The 20746-nt window shown below is 34.0% G+C and overlaps 1 protein-coding gene across 2 annotated transcripts; it reads right to left on the reverse strand.

Annotated features, from left to right (window-relative positions):
- LOC145159948 (potassium channel SKOR-like) lies at positions 1 to 8339 on the reverse strand. Of its 2 annotated transcripts, none has more exons than XM_079079000.1 (14): positions 8145 to 8339; positions 7685 to 8043; positions 4269 to 4493; positions 3995 to 4058; positions 3337 to 3676; positions 2956 to 3251; positions 2784 to 2864; positions 2482 to 2580; positions 2157 to 2378; positions 1864 to 2052; positions 1682 to 1757; positions 1296 to 1590; positions 1058 to 1179; positions 1 to 501 (listed from the first exon to the last, which is right to left on the reverse strand). In XM_079079000.1, exons 2-14 carry the CDS (start codon positions 7930 to 7932, stop codon positions 254 to 256), a joined length of 2505 nt encoding a protein of 834 aa, XP_078935126.1. In that variant the 5' UTR covers positions 7933 to 8043; positions 8145 to 8339; the 3' UTR covers positions 1 to 253. The 2 variants fall into 2 exon arrangements, with proteins under 2 accessions (XP_078935126.1, XP_078935127.1); XM_079079001.1 differs by having other exon boundaries at positions 8259 to 8338.
- Positions 8340 to 20746: the final 12407 nt, after the last annotated feature.

Raw genomic sequence — 20746 nt, forward strand, 5'->3', positions numbered from 1 at the left:
TCACAAAAAATTATTTGATTTCTTTTTAATAATATTTATCTCAATTATATGAAAGATCGTTCACATAATTCAATATCACAAACCCATTGTACACAATTTATACCCATGGTAACCATAAAATAGAAATGGAGAACCATGAAAAAAAGATATACAAGGCTTATCTCACCTAGTGATCTCACAAACACTCCCTGATTTTATTTGTATTGCAAGAATGGCAAAATTTGCAACATAGCATAGAGAAAACAATACAAAGTCACGCTTCAATAGTGACTAAGTACAACTTCTGTCCATCTGTAATCATGTTCACATCAAAAATTTTACCTACATCTTCTGTTATGATACAAGATGTGGGATGAAGGTCCAACTTCAAATGATCTGCTGCTGTTTTCATGAGTTCATCAATGGTGTCTGGAACCCATACTACAACTCCATACTTGTTTTGATCCTGGGGTTCCCATGGCTTAAATGGGTATATTGTACATTTCTTTTGTGTAGTTTTATCTGTCATTGAATGCCAATAAACTCATTATTAGCTAGATCTCTAGATTAAACAAAACTTGAAGCAAGAAAGGCAAAGACAACGTCCGTAGCATGATTGATCAAAGAGAGCTTGTGACTTTTATATTAGACTAGAACAAGTTAAAATGGGCAAACATGCTAACTGTAGCATGCACAACTTTCTTGTTGTACGATATGGGTGACTAATTTATCAAATCATCATAATTGATTTTTTATGGCACATATATATATATATATATATATATATATATATATATATATATATATATATATATATATATATATCATATATTCATATATCTTGAGAACACAACAGAACTCTAATTCTCTAAAGAGCTTTCAAAAAATGGGTGATTTTAGACAAACTGTCGCGTATGATGCCTTTTGTTTCTTTTGTATTTACATTTCCACAATTTGTCCAAATTTTATGTATTCTTGCAACTATGATTTTGTTTGAATATATTTTTTTTCTCATATTGTACTTACATATTTGACAATATTTTTTCTATCACTCAAGGAAGTCAATGATTTTGAATACCTGTTGGTTCCTGAGAGCTTGAAGGGAATTCTGACAACCGAAAAGATTTGGCTTCTTTTAATAATTTCATCAATACCTTGTTTCCAGTTAATCTAGCTTCATCAAGTGGAGTGTTACCCCATCTGCACATTCATATAGATCATAACTGTATGCTATATTGTATTCAACTTTGTCTCTATCTTTAATTAAATAACTGTTTAAATTCTAAAACATGGGGGATACAATCACAAATTTTTACCTGTCCTTCGATAGAACATTGGCCCCTGATTCGACTAGCAACTTTGCTATTATATAAGATCCTTGTGATGTGGCTACATGAAGTGGAGTTCTAAAGTCATAGTCTTTTGAGTTTGGGTCAATACCATTTGACAACATCCGTCTGATCAAATCAATGTCCCCTCTTGCCACAGATAAACACAAGAAACTACCAGCATCATCTATCTTCAATGAGGCCCCATGATTGATTAGTAAGGATACAATCTTATCATGTCCCCTCTTGATGGCTTCTAATAAGGGCGTGTTTCCGTAATTATCTATATGTAAGATGAAATGAAGTAGAGTAGTTCAAATTAGTGGAAAACCTCAAACACTAGAATAAAAAATTCAAAAGGCAAGGGAGTTTACCCGAAATGTTAACTTCCACTTCTTGTTGAATGAGGAAATTAGTGATATTTTCATGCCCTTTTGATGCAGCAAGATGCTATTCATGCCAAAGACTTGTTAGCTAGCGTTTTACATGTTTCTTTAATTTAAACTACGTACATATATGCTTTTGAGGATTGTTAAACGAAAAAAAAAAAATATACCAGTGGTGACCTCCCATCATAATCTTTCTTGTTTGGGTCAGCTCCAGCTCGAATTAAACTTTTTAGCTGAGATAAATCTCCATTATAAGCTGAATTATTGACCTTGAGTGCAAGTTCTGCTTCTTGCATTCGAATATGAGCTGTGATATCTTTCACCAAATGCTTCATTTGAGCATCACTTTCTTTTCCCTGGTGGCATATATTAGTTTAGATGTCACTCGACATAAATGTAAAGAAACAATGTAGATGTTAGCTAAATATTAAAGGCTATGCACGTTTAACTAAGTTATCACCTCTCGTAGGTTGTTCAGAATCTTTTGTGCATCATGAAAATATATATCAAGGATATTAGAGAAAGATTGTTTATCAATCCGCAAAAGTCGACTTAGGTCACGAACTCGCACTGTGTATGACTGGGAAACGTTGCATAGAATGGAAACATCTCCAAAAGAGTCATGTGGTTTCAGAACTGATACTATTTCTTCAGATCCATCTTCACATATAACTACCTCTTCCTGTACCAATTTTGATTCATCAATCTTATGGAATCCCAAATATTATCGTATAACCTAATACCTATGTGGTAATAGCTAGTTAAATGATGTAGTGAAGTCATACCAGATTGCCATGACAAACGAAATAAAGTTGATCAGCAACAATCCCATGTTCCATTATGACTTCCCCTGGAAGAAAAAATTCTTCTTGCACTCTAGTTACCTACAAGAGAGGAGTGGTTCATTAAGATGCATATGCTACCGATATATATATATATATATATATATATATATATATATATATATATATATATATATATATATATATATATATATATGAAGAAGAAATATATATATATATATATATATATATATATATGAAGAAGAAGCGACTAGTGTTCCAAAATGGCGTAGAGAAGAACTTACAATATGATTGATGAATTCCAAAGAGCATCCCCTAAAAAGAGAAACCTTTTCAATGTACGACTTATATAGAGTTTCTGATATCTGCAAGAAATGATTGTTTAATATAGATGACATGATTGACATCATGATAATAAACATGTACGAGTTCAACATAATTCTTTTTTTTCCAAACCTTAGCACGGATAGAGCTTGGAAGGTTTTGAATAATAGAAGAATCCTCATAGTTGCTATCATACTGTAACCGCAGGTGATTTTTGATTTCATTGGATATGTCTCTCCCTAATCCGTTTCTATCAATATACTTAACGAGATCTTTCATTCTATCTCTATATCTTTCTGTCTTTGATCCTTTGACGATTAAAGCTGTAATGTTACCGATCAAATAAGCACCAAGAACCATGTCAAATGAGACATAAAACATTACGAATATCATCTCTCTTAAATTCACTGGATGGATATCACCATAACCTGTACAAGGAAACCCACATTCATTCAGCCTTCACATTATCAGGGTTTTATGCGAAAAAGAATTCCCTAGGGTGATGAAACTTACCAACTGTTGCCATAGTAACAATTGAAAAATATAAAGATGTTATATAGCGCTTCCAAAGATCGATGTCTCTGAAGTTTGTGTAGCTATAATCACCAAGTGTTAGGCTCCCAATCCATGTGTATCCTTCTTCAGCAGCTGGAAGTGTTGTAGCCAAATAGTAGAATATGCATGCTGCCGTATGTGTGCAGTAGAGCTCAACAACAATTAGCTTTAGAATCCTTGAAAACAGATACTTGACACGTATGTCCTTTTCCAATTTGGAGAAAAACTCTAGAACCTTTCGCGCCCTCACCAACCTAATGAGTATAAGGCATCTCACTTCTTCTTTTCTTCCAGTTGCCTAATGAATAGAACAAATAACTTCTCGGTGATGATGAAAATAATTGATCATATCGATCAGCATGCATGGCCATGAAAACTTGACTGAAAAACGATGTGCATGGTTGTGTCATCCATTACATCAAAAAGCACTATCAGCGACGGCCAAATCCGTGTCAGAATTGTCTTTAAATATATGGTTTTAGAATTTGTAGGACTTCTGTCGCTAAAAGTGCATTCTATTAATAGTGATCCATGTAATGAACTTGAAAATGCTTGTGGTGACGTAATCTTCTTAAGTAAAAGTATTTTGGCATTTATATGGAGTTTAGAGTGATACCCTATAAATATTATCCCATGGCATACATGCAAGTAAATCAAAGATGAAATGAGATTTCAAGTACCTGCAACAAGAAAGTGGAATGGAACGCCTAAAGTTATGGACCGAAATACAAAACAATAACAAGACTCTATCATTATGTTATTAACGTATTTTCTATTTTGAGGGTTCCATGTTATGCCATATGTAGAAAAAGAGATATGATTGACCCGAAAAATAAGTAAAGACTGTTAAGAACTTTCATTTGGAGGATATATAAAAAGTGAAAACTAACCGAATAGCAATGAGGTCTCGGTTAGAGACCATCTTGTAGGTCTGGCTGTCTCTGAAAGCAACAAAAAACTGGAGGAAAACGTCTACAAAGAAAGCCACCTGACCAAATATGTCTAAGAAATAGAGATGATTAGGCAATCCCCTAAAGAACCCAAATTCCATTGGTGTGAAGAAAGAAGAGTACACTGCCCATAACAATATGAATTTCTCCCATGCCCGATACCATCTGCATCATCAGAGTTTTATTGCATGTTATGCATTCTTGCACTAAAATTAATGCTTCCATTTTTCTTTTATAATAATATATGAAACGATTGGTTCATGAAACGAAGATTGGGAAATAAAATGATATTGATAGAGAGCATGCACTACACAATAGTACAAAACTGCATGATCCGGTCATTTCATATGATAGAAGACCACGTAAAGATATTTTATATATGAAATTATATATAGAAAGTAATACAAAATGGCGTATATGAAGTAGGATGATAGACATTGATTTAAGGATATTGTAGGGTCTTTTGTGACATACATACTATAGTTTAAGGTTAAGAGTGTAAAATTAGGAAAAGTCAAAGTGACGATCTATACCATATTTAATTTAGATGATCGATTGTAAAGTGAATTTTGGGTTAAGTTTTAGTTTTTCCACAATATTTTATTTTCTTTCAAGTTCCTCATGTATCACCTTCTATAAAGGACATTTTTACATCCATTAATTTGGTGTACTTCAAAATCTACTAGGCCACAATGGCAAGTATCATCCTAATGGAGGTTATTTATATGATGGGCCGGTAAGTGTCAAAGAAATCCAGATCATCTTGTTGTGTGTAAGCTTTGATCACGAATCTTGATTTGTATTTATTGATGGTTCCATCTCTTTCATCTTTCATCTTCTTCTTGAAGATCCATCCATAGCCTAATAGTTTATTATCTGAAGAAAGATTCACTAGCTCCTAAGTATGGTTTTGCAAATATAGTCTGTCTCATTCTTTATATAGCTAGCTAAGGTAGTGTCCTTTTGAAGAAGCAACCCTCTCTAAGGGTCACTTTTTACCATGAAAGAGATATAATTAGAACCAAATGCTTTCTCTATCCTCTCCCTTTAATTTAGTTCTTCAATTCTAGGCTCTACCACTTCTTTCTCATGACGGTCTTTGTAAGAAATTGGGGTATAAAAAAAATGCTTGGAAATTCTGAGAATTTTGTATACACTTTCAGATTAAAGTATTTGGGTGGTACTCCCAACCTTTAATCGGATAAGACTCAGAAATGAGAGCAAGAACAGAGAATATGGGTGTTATGAATTTCGTGTGTACCATCAAAATGATGACCATAAATTAGTTAAGTAACATTTTCATCAGAAAACTGTCACCGGTTGTATGTCTGAAAACTGTTACAAAAACAGTTTGATGTCTGAAACCTGTCACTAATCCGAGTTATTTATATAAGGGTCAAAACAAAGTCAAAAAACTGTCACTCGACCCCAGCCAGGGGCTCTGCCCCTTGGACCCCGCTCCCAGGGGCGCTGCCCCCGGACCCTTGTTCGTTTAGGGGTTTCGCCCCTAAATAACAGTCTACTTTAAATCTTGAATGAACTTAAACAAGAGTGCACTCTGCACCTTCCTTACTTGTTTAAATTTCATCAAGATTGATTTTTGGTCAACACGTCAATCAATTATACTTAAATACACATTGATGATACAAAATCACCAACAGTCTTATTGTTCGTCACGGGCAACATTACAATATATAATGTTTAGATGGACTTTCATATTCCTTGTTTAAGCCAAGAAACCCATTTTCATTATCTTTTTCTTATGCATATATGATTTTGTGATTCATGCATGCACAAGGAATCGATATGAATTAATGTGGTAATTAAGCATAACCAATAAATATTTAATCCATGGTTTTGGGTCCTATCTTTTGAACCTAGGGTGCATGTGGGCACCACCACTTTGACAAGCTCGTTAAACTCGTAATAACTTGTAAGATGGTTTCCTTCCCATACAAAACTTATAGGCCGGGGGTTTCACCCTTTCTCTTATCACTTATCTTATATTTAAAAGATTACACGATGATTATACAAGCTTGAAACATGCTAAACCGATAATGCAACCATCGATCTGGAACAACAGCCGTTTGTGCGTGCTTTGTAATATAATTAACTAGGTATGAGACTCATGTATTACATGAGTTTATTTAAAAGAAAAAACTAAATATAAAATTCTAAACATTTGAGAAGTTTGAATTTATAAGAAAAATGAGAAAAATATTGAATTATAAAAATTAAAGTGTTTTTTTTTCTCTAAATTTAAACAAATAACTTAGATAAATAAATAAAGGAACTTAATGAAACTTGAATTTAGTAATTTTGAAATTAAAAGGAAAGTTCATTAAAGAAATTAATATTCATTTATTATTGTATTTAAATACTATGTGGAATTAATAAAATAGAAAAACCATAAAATGACATGTGGAATAGAAATTAATTCAAAATAATCACAAAATGACATTTGACAAATTGAATGAGAGTGTGACAAGTGACAAAAAAAACTTTCATTTATTAGAGTAGATGTCTATTAAATGTTTGTTTGTGTTTTATTTTATCTGGTACGTGTATCCCATAAATTAACTAAATCATACATATTACTTTGATAACGTTGATATGGTTTCCAAAAAATGTTTTAACGACCAAATAATTTTCATATATTAATTACACATAAAATCAAAAGTAACATGACATTTGACCTTAGCAGTAAGGAGTGACTCTATCAAATACGAGGTCATGAGTTCAAGTCTCGTTAGGAGACATATGTAATGTTTAGGATCGGAGTAAGATAATTTGACGTTTAAAAAAAAAAAAAAAAAAAACTAGCGACAAATAATTAAAAACGTATAGTGTTTATAATGTCATAAGAAGTACATTTCATTTAAACTTATTGTCTATATAAAAATTAAAACCCGTAATAAATTAACGCATGCTTTAATTAATTATAAGCTTATATATAAGTTGTCAGTTACTAATCAGCATTCTATTTATATATTGTAATTATTTTTTTATTAATTTTATACATATAATAAACAATATAATCTACTCTTGTTTATATCTGAAGATGATTAGATGATAAAACGTGGCATTAATTGTCATCACGTTTTGTACATTTGACTTTAGAACTTCATGTTCTATATCTACAGATTTGACTTTTTTTGTATTGCAGTTTGCAGGTTTTGTTAACTTCTTGTTTCTTTCTTCCTTCATATGTTAGCTTGTTTCAAGCATAAATTATTTCGCAGATTATAATATTTAAGTTATAATTTTTATATGATGAAAACTGTAGAGAGAGAGAGAGAGAGAGAGAGAGAGAGAGAGAGAGAGAGAGAGAGAGAGAGAGTACGTAAGAAAGAAACCTGTCTCGTGGATGGATGTAGAAACCTTGAGGGATGCCATCTTTTTCTCTGTTGAAACCCCTGTGCGTACTCGAGTCGAACCCTATGTCCCATGCCAATAGTTTGAACACACTCCGACGTCGTTTTCCCAACATCCCATGATCACTGACATCCTCCACTTCCACTTCATCCTCCTCCACCGCTGCCTTCCTCAGCCTCTCGTCTTCTCTCTCCTCCAATTCAGTCTTCTGCCGGATTTCGCTACTCATTTGATATAAATCGACAAGGGTGAAAATAATCAATAGATTGATCACTTAAATCAATCAGGAACACTTGTATCCTAGATCAAATCCGCTTGATTAACTGATATTTATCAATTTCTGCAGGAATGATCATGAGATAAAGTTATTTGGAGCAATCGAAGAATATTCATGTTTATGTAGAAAGACACTACAAGAAATATCGGTATTAGCGGCGACACCTTTAGCTGCGCACCGGCTATTAGCGGCGACAAACAATATTTCTTGTAGTGAGAGTAGAAGGAGATGCTTGCAGAATGTCATGTATCATGGCAATCGATCTAAGAGCTGTTTACCTTTACTCAAATCATGAGAATAAAAGAGAAATTTGATGTTGTGAATGGAAGAGATGATAGGAGAGAGCCATGACAATGAGAGTACAATTTATAATTCAAAATGAGGAAATATAAATTCCTAATCAATCATATTTAGTTGATAGCTGTCTTAGAATAACAATATGACTCGCTTGATCTTGAATAAGGAAAATTTTAAATTGGGTTTGATGAAAATGTCAAGTTATCTCCAACCTTGATATTATTTTAAATCTTTTTAAAAACATTAATTTCTCTAACAACCCTCTTTTTAAACATATCTAGAAAGCTAGAGTTAAAATTTCTAAGCTTATGAGGTTGTAAAAAACAAGGTCATTTATAACATAAATGGGTAACAAAGTTTAATGGTCTACTTTCGGAGTTTCTTTTCAAGTGGGCAAAAGGGGAAAAACCATTTTCTCAGAAGTCAAAAACCATATCTATACTATGGTGGAATCATGGAGAAAATAAAGTTTAATAATAATCATTTTACTTTTATTCTTTGTAATTTGAATCGGTTATTTATTTACATCAACAATCAACTTATTACATTTTAATCATTTTCTAAAAAAATTATTTAACTATGCCATATTTTTAAAAATAAAATCTTTTATGATAAAAAAATAAACTTTATTAAAATATCAATATTTGTTTGCCTTCTTTTTTATTTTTCTGAATTTAATATTACATTTCTGAAGTTATCTAAATCAAAAAGTAATAAAAAAGAATTAATTCAGAAGTTATATAAAAGAATGGTGCCTTAAAAAGTTCCTTATAATTTGCCCATGACTCTCGTACCTATTGATTGCCGGAAAGTCCAATTATACATACATTTATTGTCCTGTTATATTTAATTTTCTTTATCAATCTTTTTCATTTTTAGAAAGTTATAGTTACACCCGTAACATCATATTTTTTAAAGCTTTTATAGAGTTATGTTCCAATGAGAACATTTTTCCCGTAAGAACATTTGAGAACATTTTTTAGCCTATGAGTTCAAAAAACAAGTGTGTTTGTTATTCAAATACAAATTACCCACCTAACTTCCTCCACCATATTATGTCATTCAGATACAAATAACCGACGTCGGAGATGAAATCCACACAACCGTAGATCTGTTCGTCACTCACGTCCTCACCTTCTTCGCCGCCAACGATGGAGTCGTATTGGAAAATATCGTCGGGTGGTTCATGAAAGAGGTCCAAGTTGCAGAGTCGCTTGAGGTCCTGTTTTAATCGTATACTGTGGTGGTCACGATTGACCTCAGGGGGCTGAGGTAGGAGACTTAAAAGCTTCATATTAACAATATTTCTTCTTCTTTCTCTCTGTGCCCTAAATCGATTTGTCGTTTCCATCTCCACATGACGATGGTCAACTAGTGGATTCTAGGGTTTAATTCATTTAAGTTCTAATAATTGGACATGCCTATGTGAGGGTAATTATCAACTATTTGGATTGATTACGAGTTCGCTTTCACAGCTTTAGTAATTGATAGTGTCATACCACAAAATATATTATCTACACATAATACATCAGAATGGATTTGTGAACTTTTCGGCTAGTAAAGTTGATATTTGTAGAGTTTATCAATGTTGCAGGTGGTCACTCTTATCTCTATAATTACACACACACAATCATAATAGGTAGTAAAGTTGATATTTGTATCTTTTTTATGAACACCAAGTGTTCGATGAAATGCCTCAATGAAAAAGTAGCATTTTATGTGAAAATCCTTAACTTTGAACCCTCATTAAGCCAAGCATTAAGGCCCTTAGGTTAAATTGAATTTCATATCTTAATAGCCTAATAAGTAACCAACAATCATATAAAAAGTGATAAACTTAAGGCTTAACCATTAAGTCCTTAATAGAACACCAAAAGTAATTTAAAAGCTATTATGATCAATTTTCCCAAATCTGTCCTCCAACTTCTAAAATTCGTGCAGGTCAATAAGAACATCTAAAAATCATGAGATTTAGTTTTCTGGAAATCTTAGTTTGTCTAGTTTCTTCAAACTTTGAATCACATTTCGAAATTCCAACTCCTTGAGGGGTAAAATTGGCAATCTTCTCAGGTTGGTCCATGTTGTCACAGATTTCATGCACTGTCTTCAAAAAATCATAATAAATTCATCAAAACTCCAAATGCCAAAATTCCAAAGCCTATAGTTAGATATGGATGTATAGTTTCCAACATATAAAGAGCCTGATGTAATTCTTAGTAGATCGATACAGTTTATTCCAAGAGTGTTGAGTGGTCCAGAAAATGACAGCTAAGAGTTACCAACTTGTAAATTTAATATAAAATAAGCCAAAAATCATTACAACGAGATCTTTATATTTCTGAAAAGATAAAAGGGGGAACTTTACCAGTATAATTTTATAAAAATTTAAAAATGGGTTGAAAGGTAAGTAAACATATCCCAAACAGAGGACTACAATCAAAGAGAAAATAAGGAAATATGCACATAAGTTTTATAAGATTAATACAACAAACACAAGCTAAATAATGTTATAATTTTTGTGTAGGTTCTCGGAAAGGAAATGATCCATCTTGCTCATGCTAGCTAATTTTCAAGATCAAGGAGGTGAGTACTAACTCTCCTATTATGTCGGCATTACTTGTTTTATGTTATTGTTCATAGATACCCTAATAACATGTGATTATGTGTATCTAATCACATATGATTTATGTGGCTAAGATTCTTTTCGCATTCTCGATTCAATAATCGTTTTTTTCCAATTTAATCATATGTGATTAAATACATTTAATCAGATGTGATTATATGTTTCTAATCACATATGATTTTATTTGGAAAAAAAATATTGTCTATTTAAATCATTTGTGATTAGATACATACAATCACATGTAATTATATACGAACGCGAAAACAAATCTTTAACTAAATTAATCATATGTGATTAAATACATATAATCACATGTGATTATATGAATCTAATCACGTTTGATTTATGTTGACATAATTCATTTTTGCTTTGTCGATTCAATAGTTGTTCTCATCTATTTTATCACATGTGATTAGATGTATAATCGTATGTGATTAAGTACATGAGCTCAACTATTTAATCGAGAAGGAAAAAATAAATCTTGTCCACCTCAAATCATATGTGATTATATATATATATATATATATATATATATATATATATATATATATATATATATATATATATATAATCACATGTGATTAATTACACAAAAGCAATTATTCAGTCGAAACCGCAAAAATAAATATTGTCTACATAAATCATATATGATTTATGTGGATGAGATTCATTGTCACATTCTCGATTCAATAATTGTTCTTTGTCCACTGTAATCATATGTGATTAAATACATATAATCATATGTGATTATATGTATCTAGTCACATATAATTTATACGGACAAAAAATAATGATGTGTATATAAATCATTGTGATTAGATACATATAATCACATATGATTATATACACAAGAACAACTATTGAATCGAGAATACAAAGATAAATATTGTCCACATATCTCATATGTGATTAAATGCATATAATCACATGTGATTATATGTATCTAATCACATAGAATTTATGTGGAAAATATTTATTTTTGCGTTCTCGATTCAGTTGTTCTTGTGTGCTTAATTACATGAGATTATATGTATCTAATTAGCTATGATTTATATGGACAATATTCATTTTCACATTCCTGTTCAATAGTTGTTCTTGTACATTTACTCACATATCATTTCTGTACATAAGATTCATTTCCGCGTTTTTGATTAAATAGTTTTTCTTTTTCCACATTAATCATATGTGATTAATACATAAAATCGCATATGATCAAATACATAAGAAAAAATATTGAATCATGAATACTATCAATAAAAATCATATGTGATTTGATACATATAATCACATGTGATTAAGTACATGAGTACAACTATTGAATTGAGAAAGAACTAATGAATCTTGTCCACAAAAATCATATGTGATTAAATACATATAATCACATGTGATTAAATATATTAGAACAATTATTTAATCGACGCAAGAATAAATATTTTCCATACGAATCATATGTGATTAAATAAATATAATCACATATAATTAAATACACAAGAACAACTATTGAATCAACACATGAAAACAAATATTGTCCATGTAAATCATATGTGATTAAATACATATAATCACATGTGATTATATGTATCCAATCAAATATGATTTATGTGGATGAGATTCATTATCACATTCTCGATTCAATAATTGTTTTTTGTCCACTGTAATCATATGTGATTAAATACATATAATCATATGTGATTATATGTATCTAGTCACATATGATTTACACGGACAAAAAATAATGATGTCTATATAAATCATATGTGATTAGATACATATAATCACATATGATTATATACACAAGAACAACTATTGAATCGAGAACACAAAGATAAATATTGTCCACATATATCATATGTGATTAAATGCATATAATCACATGTGATTATATGTATCTAATCACATATAATTTATGTGGAAAATATTTATTTTTGCGTTCTCGATTCAGTTGTTCTTGTGTGCTTAATTACATGAGATTATATGTATCTAATTAGCTATGATTTATATGGATAATATTCATTTTCACATTCTTGTTCAATAGTTGTTCTTGTACATTTAGTCACATATCATTTCTGTACACAAGATTCATTTTCGCGTTTTTGATTAAATAGTTTTTCTTTTTCCACATTAATCATATGTGATTAATACATAAAATCAAATATGATTAAATACATAAAAAAATATTAAATCATGAATATTATCAATAAAAATCATATGCGATTTGATACATATAATCACATGTGATTAAGTACATGAGTACAACTATTGAATTGAGAAAGAAATAATGAATCTTGTCCACATAAATCATATATGATTAAATACATATAATCACATGTGATTAAAATTTTCCATACGAATCATATGTTATTAAATACATATAATCACATGTGATTAAATACACAAGAACAACTATTGAATCAACACGTGAAAACAAATATTGTCCATGTAAATCATATGTGATTAAATACATATAATCACATGTGAAATCATATGTATCCAATCAAATATGATTTATGTGGATGAGATTCATTGTCACATTCTCGATTCAATAGTTGTTGTTTGTCCACTGTAATCATATGTGATTAAATACATATAATCATATGTGATTATATGTATCTAGTCACATATGATTTACACGGACAAAAAATAATGATGTCTATATAAATCATATGTGATTAGATACATATAATCACATATGATTATATACACAAGAACAACTTTTGAATTGAGAACACAAAGATAAATATTGTCTACATATAGCATGTGTGATTAAATACATATAATCACATGTGATTATATGTATCTAATTACATAGAATTTATGTGAAAAATATTTTTTTCGCGTTCTTGATTCAGTTGTTGTTCTTGTGTGCTTAATTACATAAGATTATATGTATCTAATTAGATATGAGTTATATTGACAATATTCATTTTCACATTCTTGTTCAATAGTTCTTGTACATTTAGTCACATATGATTTATGTACACAAGATTCATTTTCGCGTATTAATCATATGTGATTAATACATAAAATCACATATGATTAAATACATAATAAAAAAATATTGAATCATGAATATTATCAATAAAAATCATATGTGATTTGATACATATAATCACATGTGATTAAGTACATGAGGACAACTATTGAATTGAGAAAAAAATAATGAATCTTGCCCACATAAATCATATGTGATTAAATACATATAATCAAATGTGATTAAATATATTAGAACAATTATTGAATCGACGCAAGAATAAATATTTTCCATACGACTCATATGTGATTAAATAAATATAATCACATGTGATTAAATACACAAGAACAACTATTGAATCAACACATGAAAACAAATATTATCCATGTAAATCATATGTGATTAAATACATATAATCACATGTGATTTAATACACGATGCCAATTATTAAATCAAAAACTCGAAAATAAATACAGCCCACGTAAATAATATTTTATTAAATACATATAATCACGTGTAATTATATGTATCTAATCACATATGATTTACGTGGACAATATTCATTTTTGCATTCTCGATTCACTAGTTTTTCACGTGTATTTAATCACATGTGATTATATGTATTTAATAACATATAAATCATATATGATTTGATATATATAATCACATGTGACTCGATACATATAATCACATGTGATTATATACACGAGAAAAACTAATAAATTAAAAACACAATAACAAATCTTTGTAGGTGGGGGTGGGGACGACGGGTGATGGAGGCGGGGTGGTTGTGATGGGTGGTGGTGGGTGGTTGCAAGTGGTGGTGATAGTGATGGGTGGTGGGTGGGTGGGTGGTTGCAAGTGATGGTGATAGTGATGGGTGGTGGTGGCAGGTGGTGTTGGGTGGGTGGTGATGATGGTGGGTGGGGATGGTGATGGCGGGTGGTTGTGGTGGGTGGTGGTGGTGGTGGGTGGTGGGTCGTGATGGGTGGTGGGTGGTGATGGGTGGTGGTTGGTGGTTGGTGGTGGTGGGTAGTGATGGGTGGTGGTGGGTGGTGCGTAGTGATGGGTGGTGGGTGGTGGTTGGTGGTGGTGGTGGGTGGTGCGTAGTGATGGGTGGTGGGTGGTGGTTGGTGGTGGTGGGTAGTGATGGGTGGTGGTGGCGGGTGGTGGTGGTGGTGAGTGGTGGCTAATGGTTGGTGGTGGTGGGTAGTTGGTGATGGTGGCCGGCAGTGGTGGGTGGTGGTGGTAGTGGGTGGTGGTGGGTGGTGGGTGGTGATGGGTGGTGGGTGGTGATGGGTGGTGAGTGGTGGTTGGTGGTGCTGGGTAGTGATGGGTGGTGGTGGGTGGTGCGTAGTGATGGGTGATGGGTGGTGGTTGGTGGTAGTGGGTAGTGATGGGTGGCAGGTGGTGGTGGTGGTGGTGGTGGTGGTGGTGGTGGTGGTGGGCGGGTGGTGGTGGGTAGTGATGAGTGGTGGCTAGTGGTGGTGGTGGCGGGCGGTGGTGGTTGTGGTGGGTGGGTGGTGGAGGGTGGTGGTGGGTGGTGGGTAGTGATGGGTGGTGGGTAGTTGTTGGTGGTGGTGGGTAGTTATGGGTGGTAGGTAGTGGTTGTTGGTGGTGGTGGCGGGCGGTGGTGATCGGTGGTGGAGGTGGGTGGTGGCGGCGGGTGGTGGTGGTTGGGTGGTGATGGTGGTGGGTGGTGGTGGTGGTGGTGGTGGGTGGTGGTTGTTGGTGTTGGTGGTGGTGGTGGTGGTGGGTGGTGGATGGTGGGTAGTGATGGGATGGTAGGTGGTGGGTGGTAGTGGTGGTGGTTAGTGATGGGTGGTGGTGGCGGGTGGTGGTGGTGGGTGGTGGTTGGTGGTTGTGGGTAGTGATGGGTGGTGGTGGTAGGTGGTGGTGGCGGGTGGTGGTGATGGGTGATAGGTAGTGGTTGTTTGTGGTGGTGGCGGGCGGTGGTGATGGGTGGTGGCGGCGGGTGGTGGTGGTTGGGTGTTGATGGTGGTGGGTGGTGGTGGTGGTAGGTGGTGGTTGTTGTTGGTGGTGGTGGGTGGTGGATGGTGGGTAGTGATGGGTGGTAGGTGGTGGGTGGTGGTGGTGGTGGTTAGTGATGGGTGGTGGTGGTGGGTAGTGATGGATGGTGGTGGTAGGTGGTGGTGGTGGGTGGTAGGTAGTGGTTGTGGGTGGTGGTGGCAGGCGGTGGAGATGGGTGGTGGTGGCAGGTGGTGGTCGTTGGGTGGTGATAGTGGTGGGTGGTGATGGTGGTGGCAGGTGGTGGTTGGTGGTGGTGATGATGGTGGGTGGTGGTGGGTAGTGATGGGTGGTGGGTGGTGGTGTTGGTTGGGTGGTGAGTGGTGTTAGTTAGTGGGTTTTTTTGATTATTTGTAACTATTTTTTGATTTATATGAATATTATTTTATAATTTATTTTGGTGAACCAAATCATGGTAAAGAAAGAATATAACTTGAAACTTTTAGTAAGTGTAATCTGTTAATATATAAAATGATAAAGCTTTAGAACAATAGTTAATAAAGAAAATATATGAAACACTTCTCCCCGGTTAGTTTGAAAATATAATTTTTTTAAACTTTTAGTTTTAGAATTCGAAGTTTCAAAATTTAAAAGTTTTGTTCATAACAAACAGTCCCAAAATATCTTAATGATTTAGTTATTTAAAAAAATGTGAGGTATCAATATAGGTATCACAACATGATAGTTTAAGTACCACACACGATGTGGCCTTCTAAAAGTCTTTGTCAGGTCTTCAATCTAAGCACATAATCATGCATCAAAATAAGTTACGCAGTGAAATTGCCTAATGAGTTACCCAATATTGATCCATTTAAAATGAGGATAACAACTCATCTTACTCGAATTGAATAAGTTTTAAAAGTATTTAAAAACTCATCTCAAAGTATTGGAATTTAATGATCCAAATCAAGTCAAAGGGGTTTGAGACATCCCAAGTTCCTAGTTTACCAAAAGGCTAAGCTGTTGCTAGCGAATCGTCAAACAAAAACAAGGGAAAAATAAGGAATGATTTCCAAAAGATATGCAATGTATGCAACTACACCCACCATTGTCCATCTCATAAGTCCAACTCACTAATATTAATGGTTAATAATCAAGAGTTAAGACTCATGAATGGTATCATATTGCATGAAACCACCACCCAACTATTGTCCAGTCATACAACGGTAGACAGTTAGAGAGCCATCATCATATGCCACATAAGGGGTAGCGAGTTCACATGTGTACATGAGGATTATCTAGAAATATACTCACAACCCTCAAGTTGGGTATTCATTACTCGTTTGTGGGGTCCTAGGGTCTTAGTGGCCACTTAAGTCACCCATCTTAGCATGAATGCAACAAGTAAGATGCTAAAACTCTTTTTACAAAAATAAGTAGTTTAGTTTTATATCAACCAAAAGCATTTCAGAAATTATGATTCCATGAGTGCACATATAATCCACATTGTAATCAAGGTTTATATATAATATCATATAATGAAAAGCAAACAAAACACATGAAGTAAGGTTTAGGGATGTGTAGTCTTGATAAAATCACATCAATCCTCAGCTTAAGAAGTAACTCCCTTCCTTGGTGAAACCCTTCTTCAGTCCCCACCTATAAGATATAATATAGGTTACAAAAATGGCTAAAATATCCTTATAGGATCACCAAACTCTTTTAATGAAACACTCTTCGTATGGGCCCATCTGAAATAGCCTTTAATAAAATCTTTTAAAAATATTTTCAGATTTTTTTAGTTTACGGGAAATTATCCCAAAGCTTAAATAATACTATTTTTCAGAGTTCATGTAACATCTCAAAAAAATCACAACCAATTTAAACTTTTCAAATCAACCCAGTTACTAATAAAAGTTTTTACAAAACCGTTGTTTCCAAAATATTATTTAGAACAGAGTCTCCTAAGATCAACATTATAAAAATCAGGATGTGTATGGTCACGCCTTCGCCTTGTCACGATCCTCTGAAGTACCTGAAATAAAACTGAAACTGTAAGCCAACGCTTAGTGAGTTCCCCCAAAAGTACCAACACACAATACATATATCATATACAAATAAGCATGTCGTGTCCAATCAGCCATCGGACTGGAATACCCCCGGATCCACAGCCATCGGTCTAGATTACCCCTGGCCCAATCAGTCATCGGACTGGAATGCCAATATACAACATGTCCACTCAATCATCGGACTGAAATACCAATATACAGCGGGCCCACTCAGTCATCGGACTGGAATACCCTCGGGTCCACTCAAACATAGGACTGGAATACCCCCGGTCTGTTGACTCACACACAATGTTGTAAAGTCTCAATCCAACACAATATGATGACATATAATAGATAACAAACTTAATCAACAAACATATATTCATGCAGCCGGAAATCACAGGTAGTCCTACAGATCTACCGGGCTACGCATATCCATAACTATGATATAATCCTACAGATCTATCCCATACTCAGTATATCATAAATCAATGTATGACAGGATATCAATCAAATGGGTCGGCCTTGGTGCCTTCGACCTTTAAGTACAGTGAGGAAAAATCACCTCACAATCTGGCGAATAGCTGATCAATACCTTGCTCCCAAATACCGGCTCAACCCAAATCCTAAATGTCAAAACATTATCCATTAATAATATTTTCCCCAAAATGCCCTTAGTCAAACTTGGTTAATGGTCAGAAGTCAAGTTAACACCTAGCCGAGTCAACCCAACCGAGCCAACGCGACCGAGTCGACTTAACCGAGTACGCTAGGCGTACTCTTCTGTACGCGGGGCGTACTCGATGGTTGACCAGCTTACGAGGCGATGACCACGTACGCGCAGCGTACTACTTGGTATGCCCAACGTACGTGCCAGTTCAGCCCATTCCTCATTAATAGCTTAATACTCCAGATCTTCACGTCCAAAATCAAATCCAAAGCCAAAATATCCTCAAGAGTCATAAAGTTTCCAACTTTATGACATTTGCATGTCCATTAAGTGCTTAAAACACAAAATCTCAACATCTTAAGGCATTAAGACCTTCTATAGCATGCATGGAGCAAAACTAACCATCAACACCACATTTTTATGACTTAAGACCCCTCCTAAGGTCTGAAAGGACGACTTATTGCATCAAGAACATGTCATGCTCAAGAATCACCATATTTGGGACAAAAAGTGTCTTAAAGGAAGAAATGTCTAGATCTACAAGATGGAGTGATCAAGTTGTAAACTTTATACCTCCTGGAGGTTGCTAGCAAGAAGGAAATCTCATATCCAAGATGCTTCCAAGCTCCAAGCTCTTCTCACCACCTTCTTCTTCTTCAAGGACACCTCCAAAACACTCCAATGGACTCAAAATGCACTCTTCTCACTTAGGGTTTGCTTGGGGTCGTTTTTCACAGAGGGAGGCTGATGAAGAAATGATACATGAGGCTATAAAGGGGTTTATATATGGACTAAACCCTAAAATTTAGGGTTTTCACTTCCTTCACGTACGCCCCGCGTACACAACGTACGCTCAGCTTACTACACCTGGAAAAAATTACCTTATTGCCACTATAGGCCATTTTGCAATCCTTTCGATCCCAATGGCTAAAATACAATATTATTCAAACATAGGGTTGAAATTGGAATTACCTTGACATCGGGATGTTACAGTTCAAATGTAGATTACGGTCTCAAAACACAAGTTCCAAAATAAAGTTATGCTAGAAAAATCAAAACAGACGATAGTGTCTCAACATATATCAAAACAAAGGTTTAATAAGTCAATACAACCAAAAGTCTTATAAATGTCCAAGCATAAAAGTCCTTTATGATTTTGACTAGATCGACTAACCTACAAAAGTTTATCAACAAATGGGTTAGACTTGGGGAGCCTAGTGAGCACAATCCTATGGTTTAACATTATAAAAACTTGAATATGATTGAACACTTAAATCATATCTAAATATAAAACTCATACCTTATCAAAATCACAAAACAGTAGAGCTCAAATTCAAGGATAGATATAACACAATCCAAAGTACATTGATATACTTGTTAAACACTAATAGATTTTCACTAGTATCATAATAAGGCATTCCTCAATAATTCAGATACTATCAAGTAGGACAGTTTGTACTTGTAAAATTTAATATTTCAGGATTTGATAGCCCGATACAAAACCATTTTACAAAAGATATCATTCTTTCGAAAGTGGGTAATTAAGAAATGTAAATTCATATAACTGCAATGCAATGCATTCAACTATCCCAACCCAAGTCAGTCTCAATAAGTGTAATCTCACAATGATAAATGGTGGTGGACACTTGAGGGTACTCCCTTCAAGTTACTAGAAGAAGATGGTACTCCCATCTTTATAATTCTCTAGGAAAAGGGTATTCCTTTTTTCATTGTTTGGTTAAGTGGGACTCCCATCATCGATCTAGCAACTAGGTATCCATATCCCTAGTCCTACACAAGGGATAGCTAGCCCACATGTGCACGTAAGGATTATCTAGAAATCTACACACAACAACTCAACACACAATGGATCTAGGACATGAACATACAAGTCTCTTATCCTGGTATGAATGCACACATAGGATACCAATATCAATTTCTCAAAAATAAATCCTTTTTGGTTTTAAAACCAAATCACTTCCAAAGCGTCATTCCATGAATGCACATGTAGTTACATGTAGCAATCAAGGTTCATATGTAATACCATATCATAAAAACTATCGAGGTAATCAAAACACAATAAAATATGGAAAAATTTATCATCGGTAATTCAAGTTGTGAAGTCAAAATGGTAATCAACCCCAATAGCATTTGTAAGTTAAAATTCCCCAATTAGAAACTTGTTTTCA

The sequence above is a fragment of the Lactuca virosa genome, chromosome 2 (genome assembly GCF_052849685.1).
Source record: "Lactuca virosa cultivar CGN04683 chromosome 2, Lactuca_virosa_CGN04683_v6, whole genome shotgun sequence".
Lineage (NCBI taxonomy): Eukaryota > Viridiplantae > Streptophyta > Magnoliopsida > Asterales > Asteraceae > Lactuca > Lactuca virosa.

Coding starts and splice junctions, on each gene's coding strand:
- LOC145159948 (XM_079079000.1), bottom strand. CDS start 7,932: ATGAGTAGCGAAATCCGGCAGAAGACTGAATTGGAGGAGAGAGAAGAC. Junction 4,059..4,268: donor CGAGACCTCATTGCTATTCG/GTTAGTTTTCAC, acceptor TTCTTGTTGCAG/GTACTTGAAATCTCATTTCA. Junction 1,758..1,863: donor ATGATGGGAGGTCACCACTG/GTATATTTTTTT, acceptor TGGCATGAATAG/CATCTTGCTGCATCAAAAGG.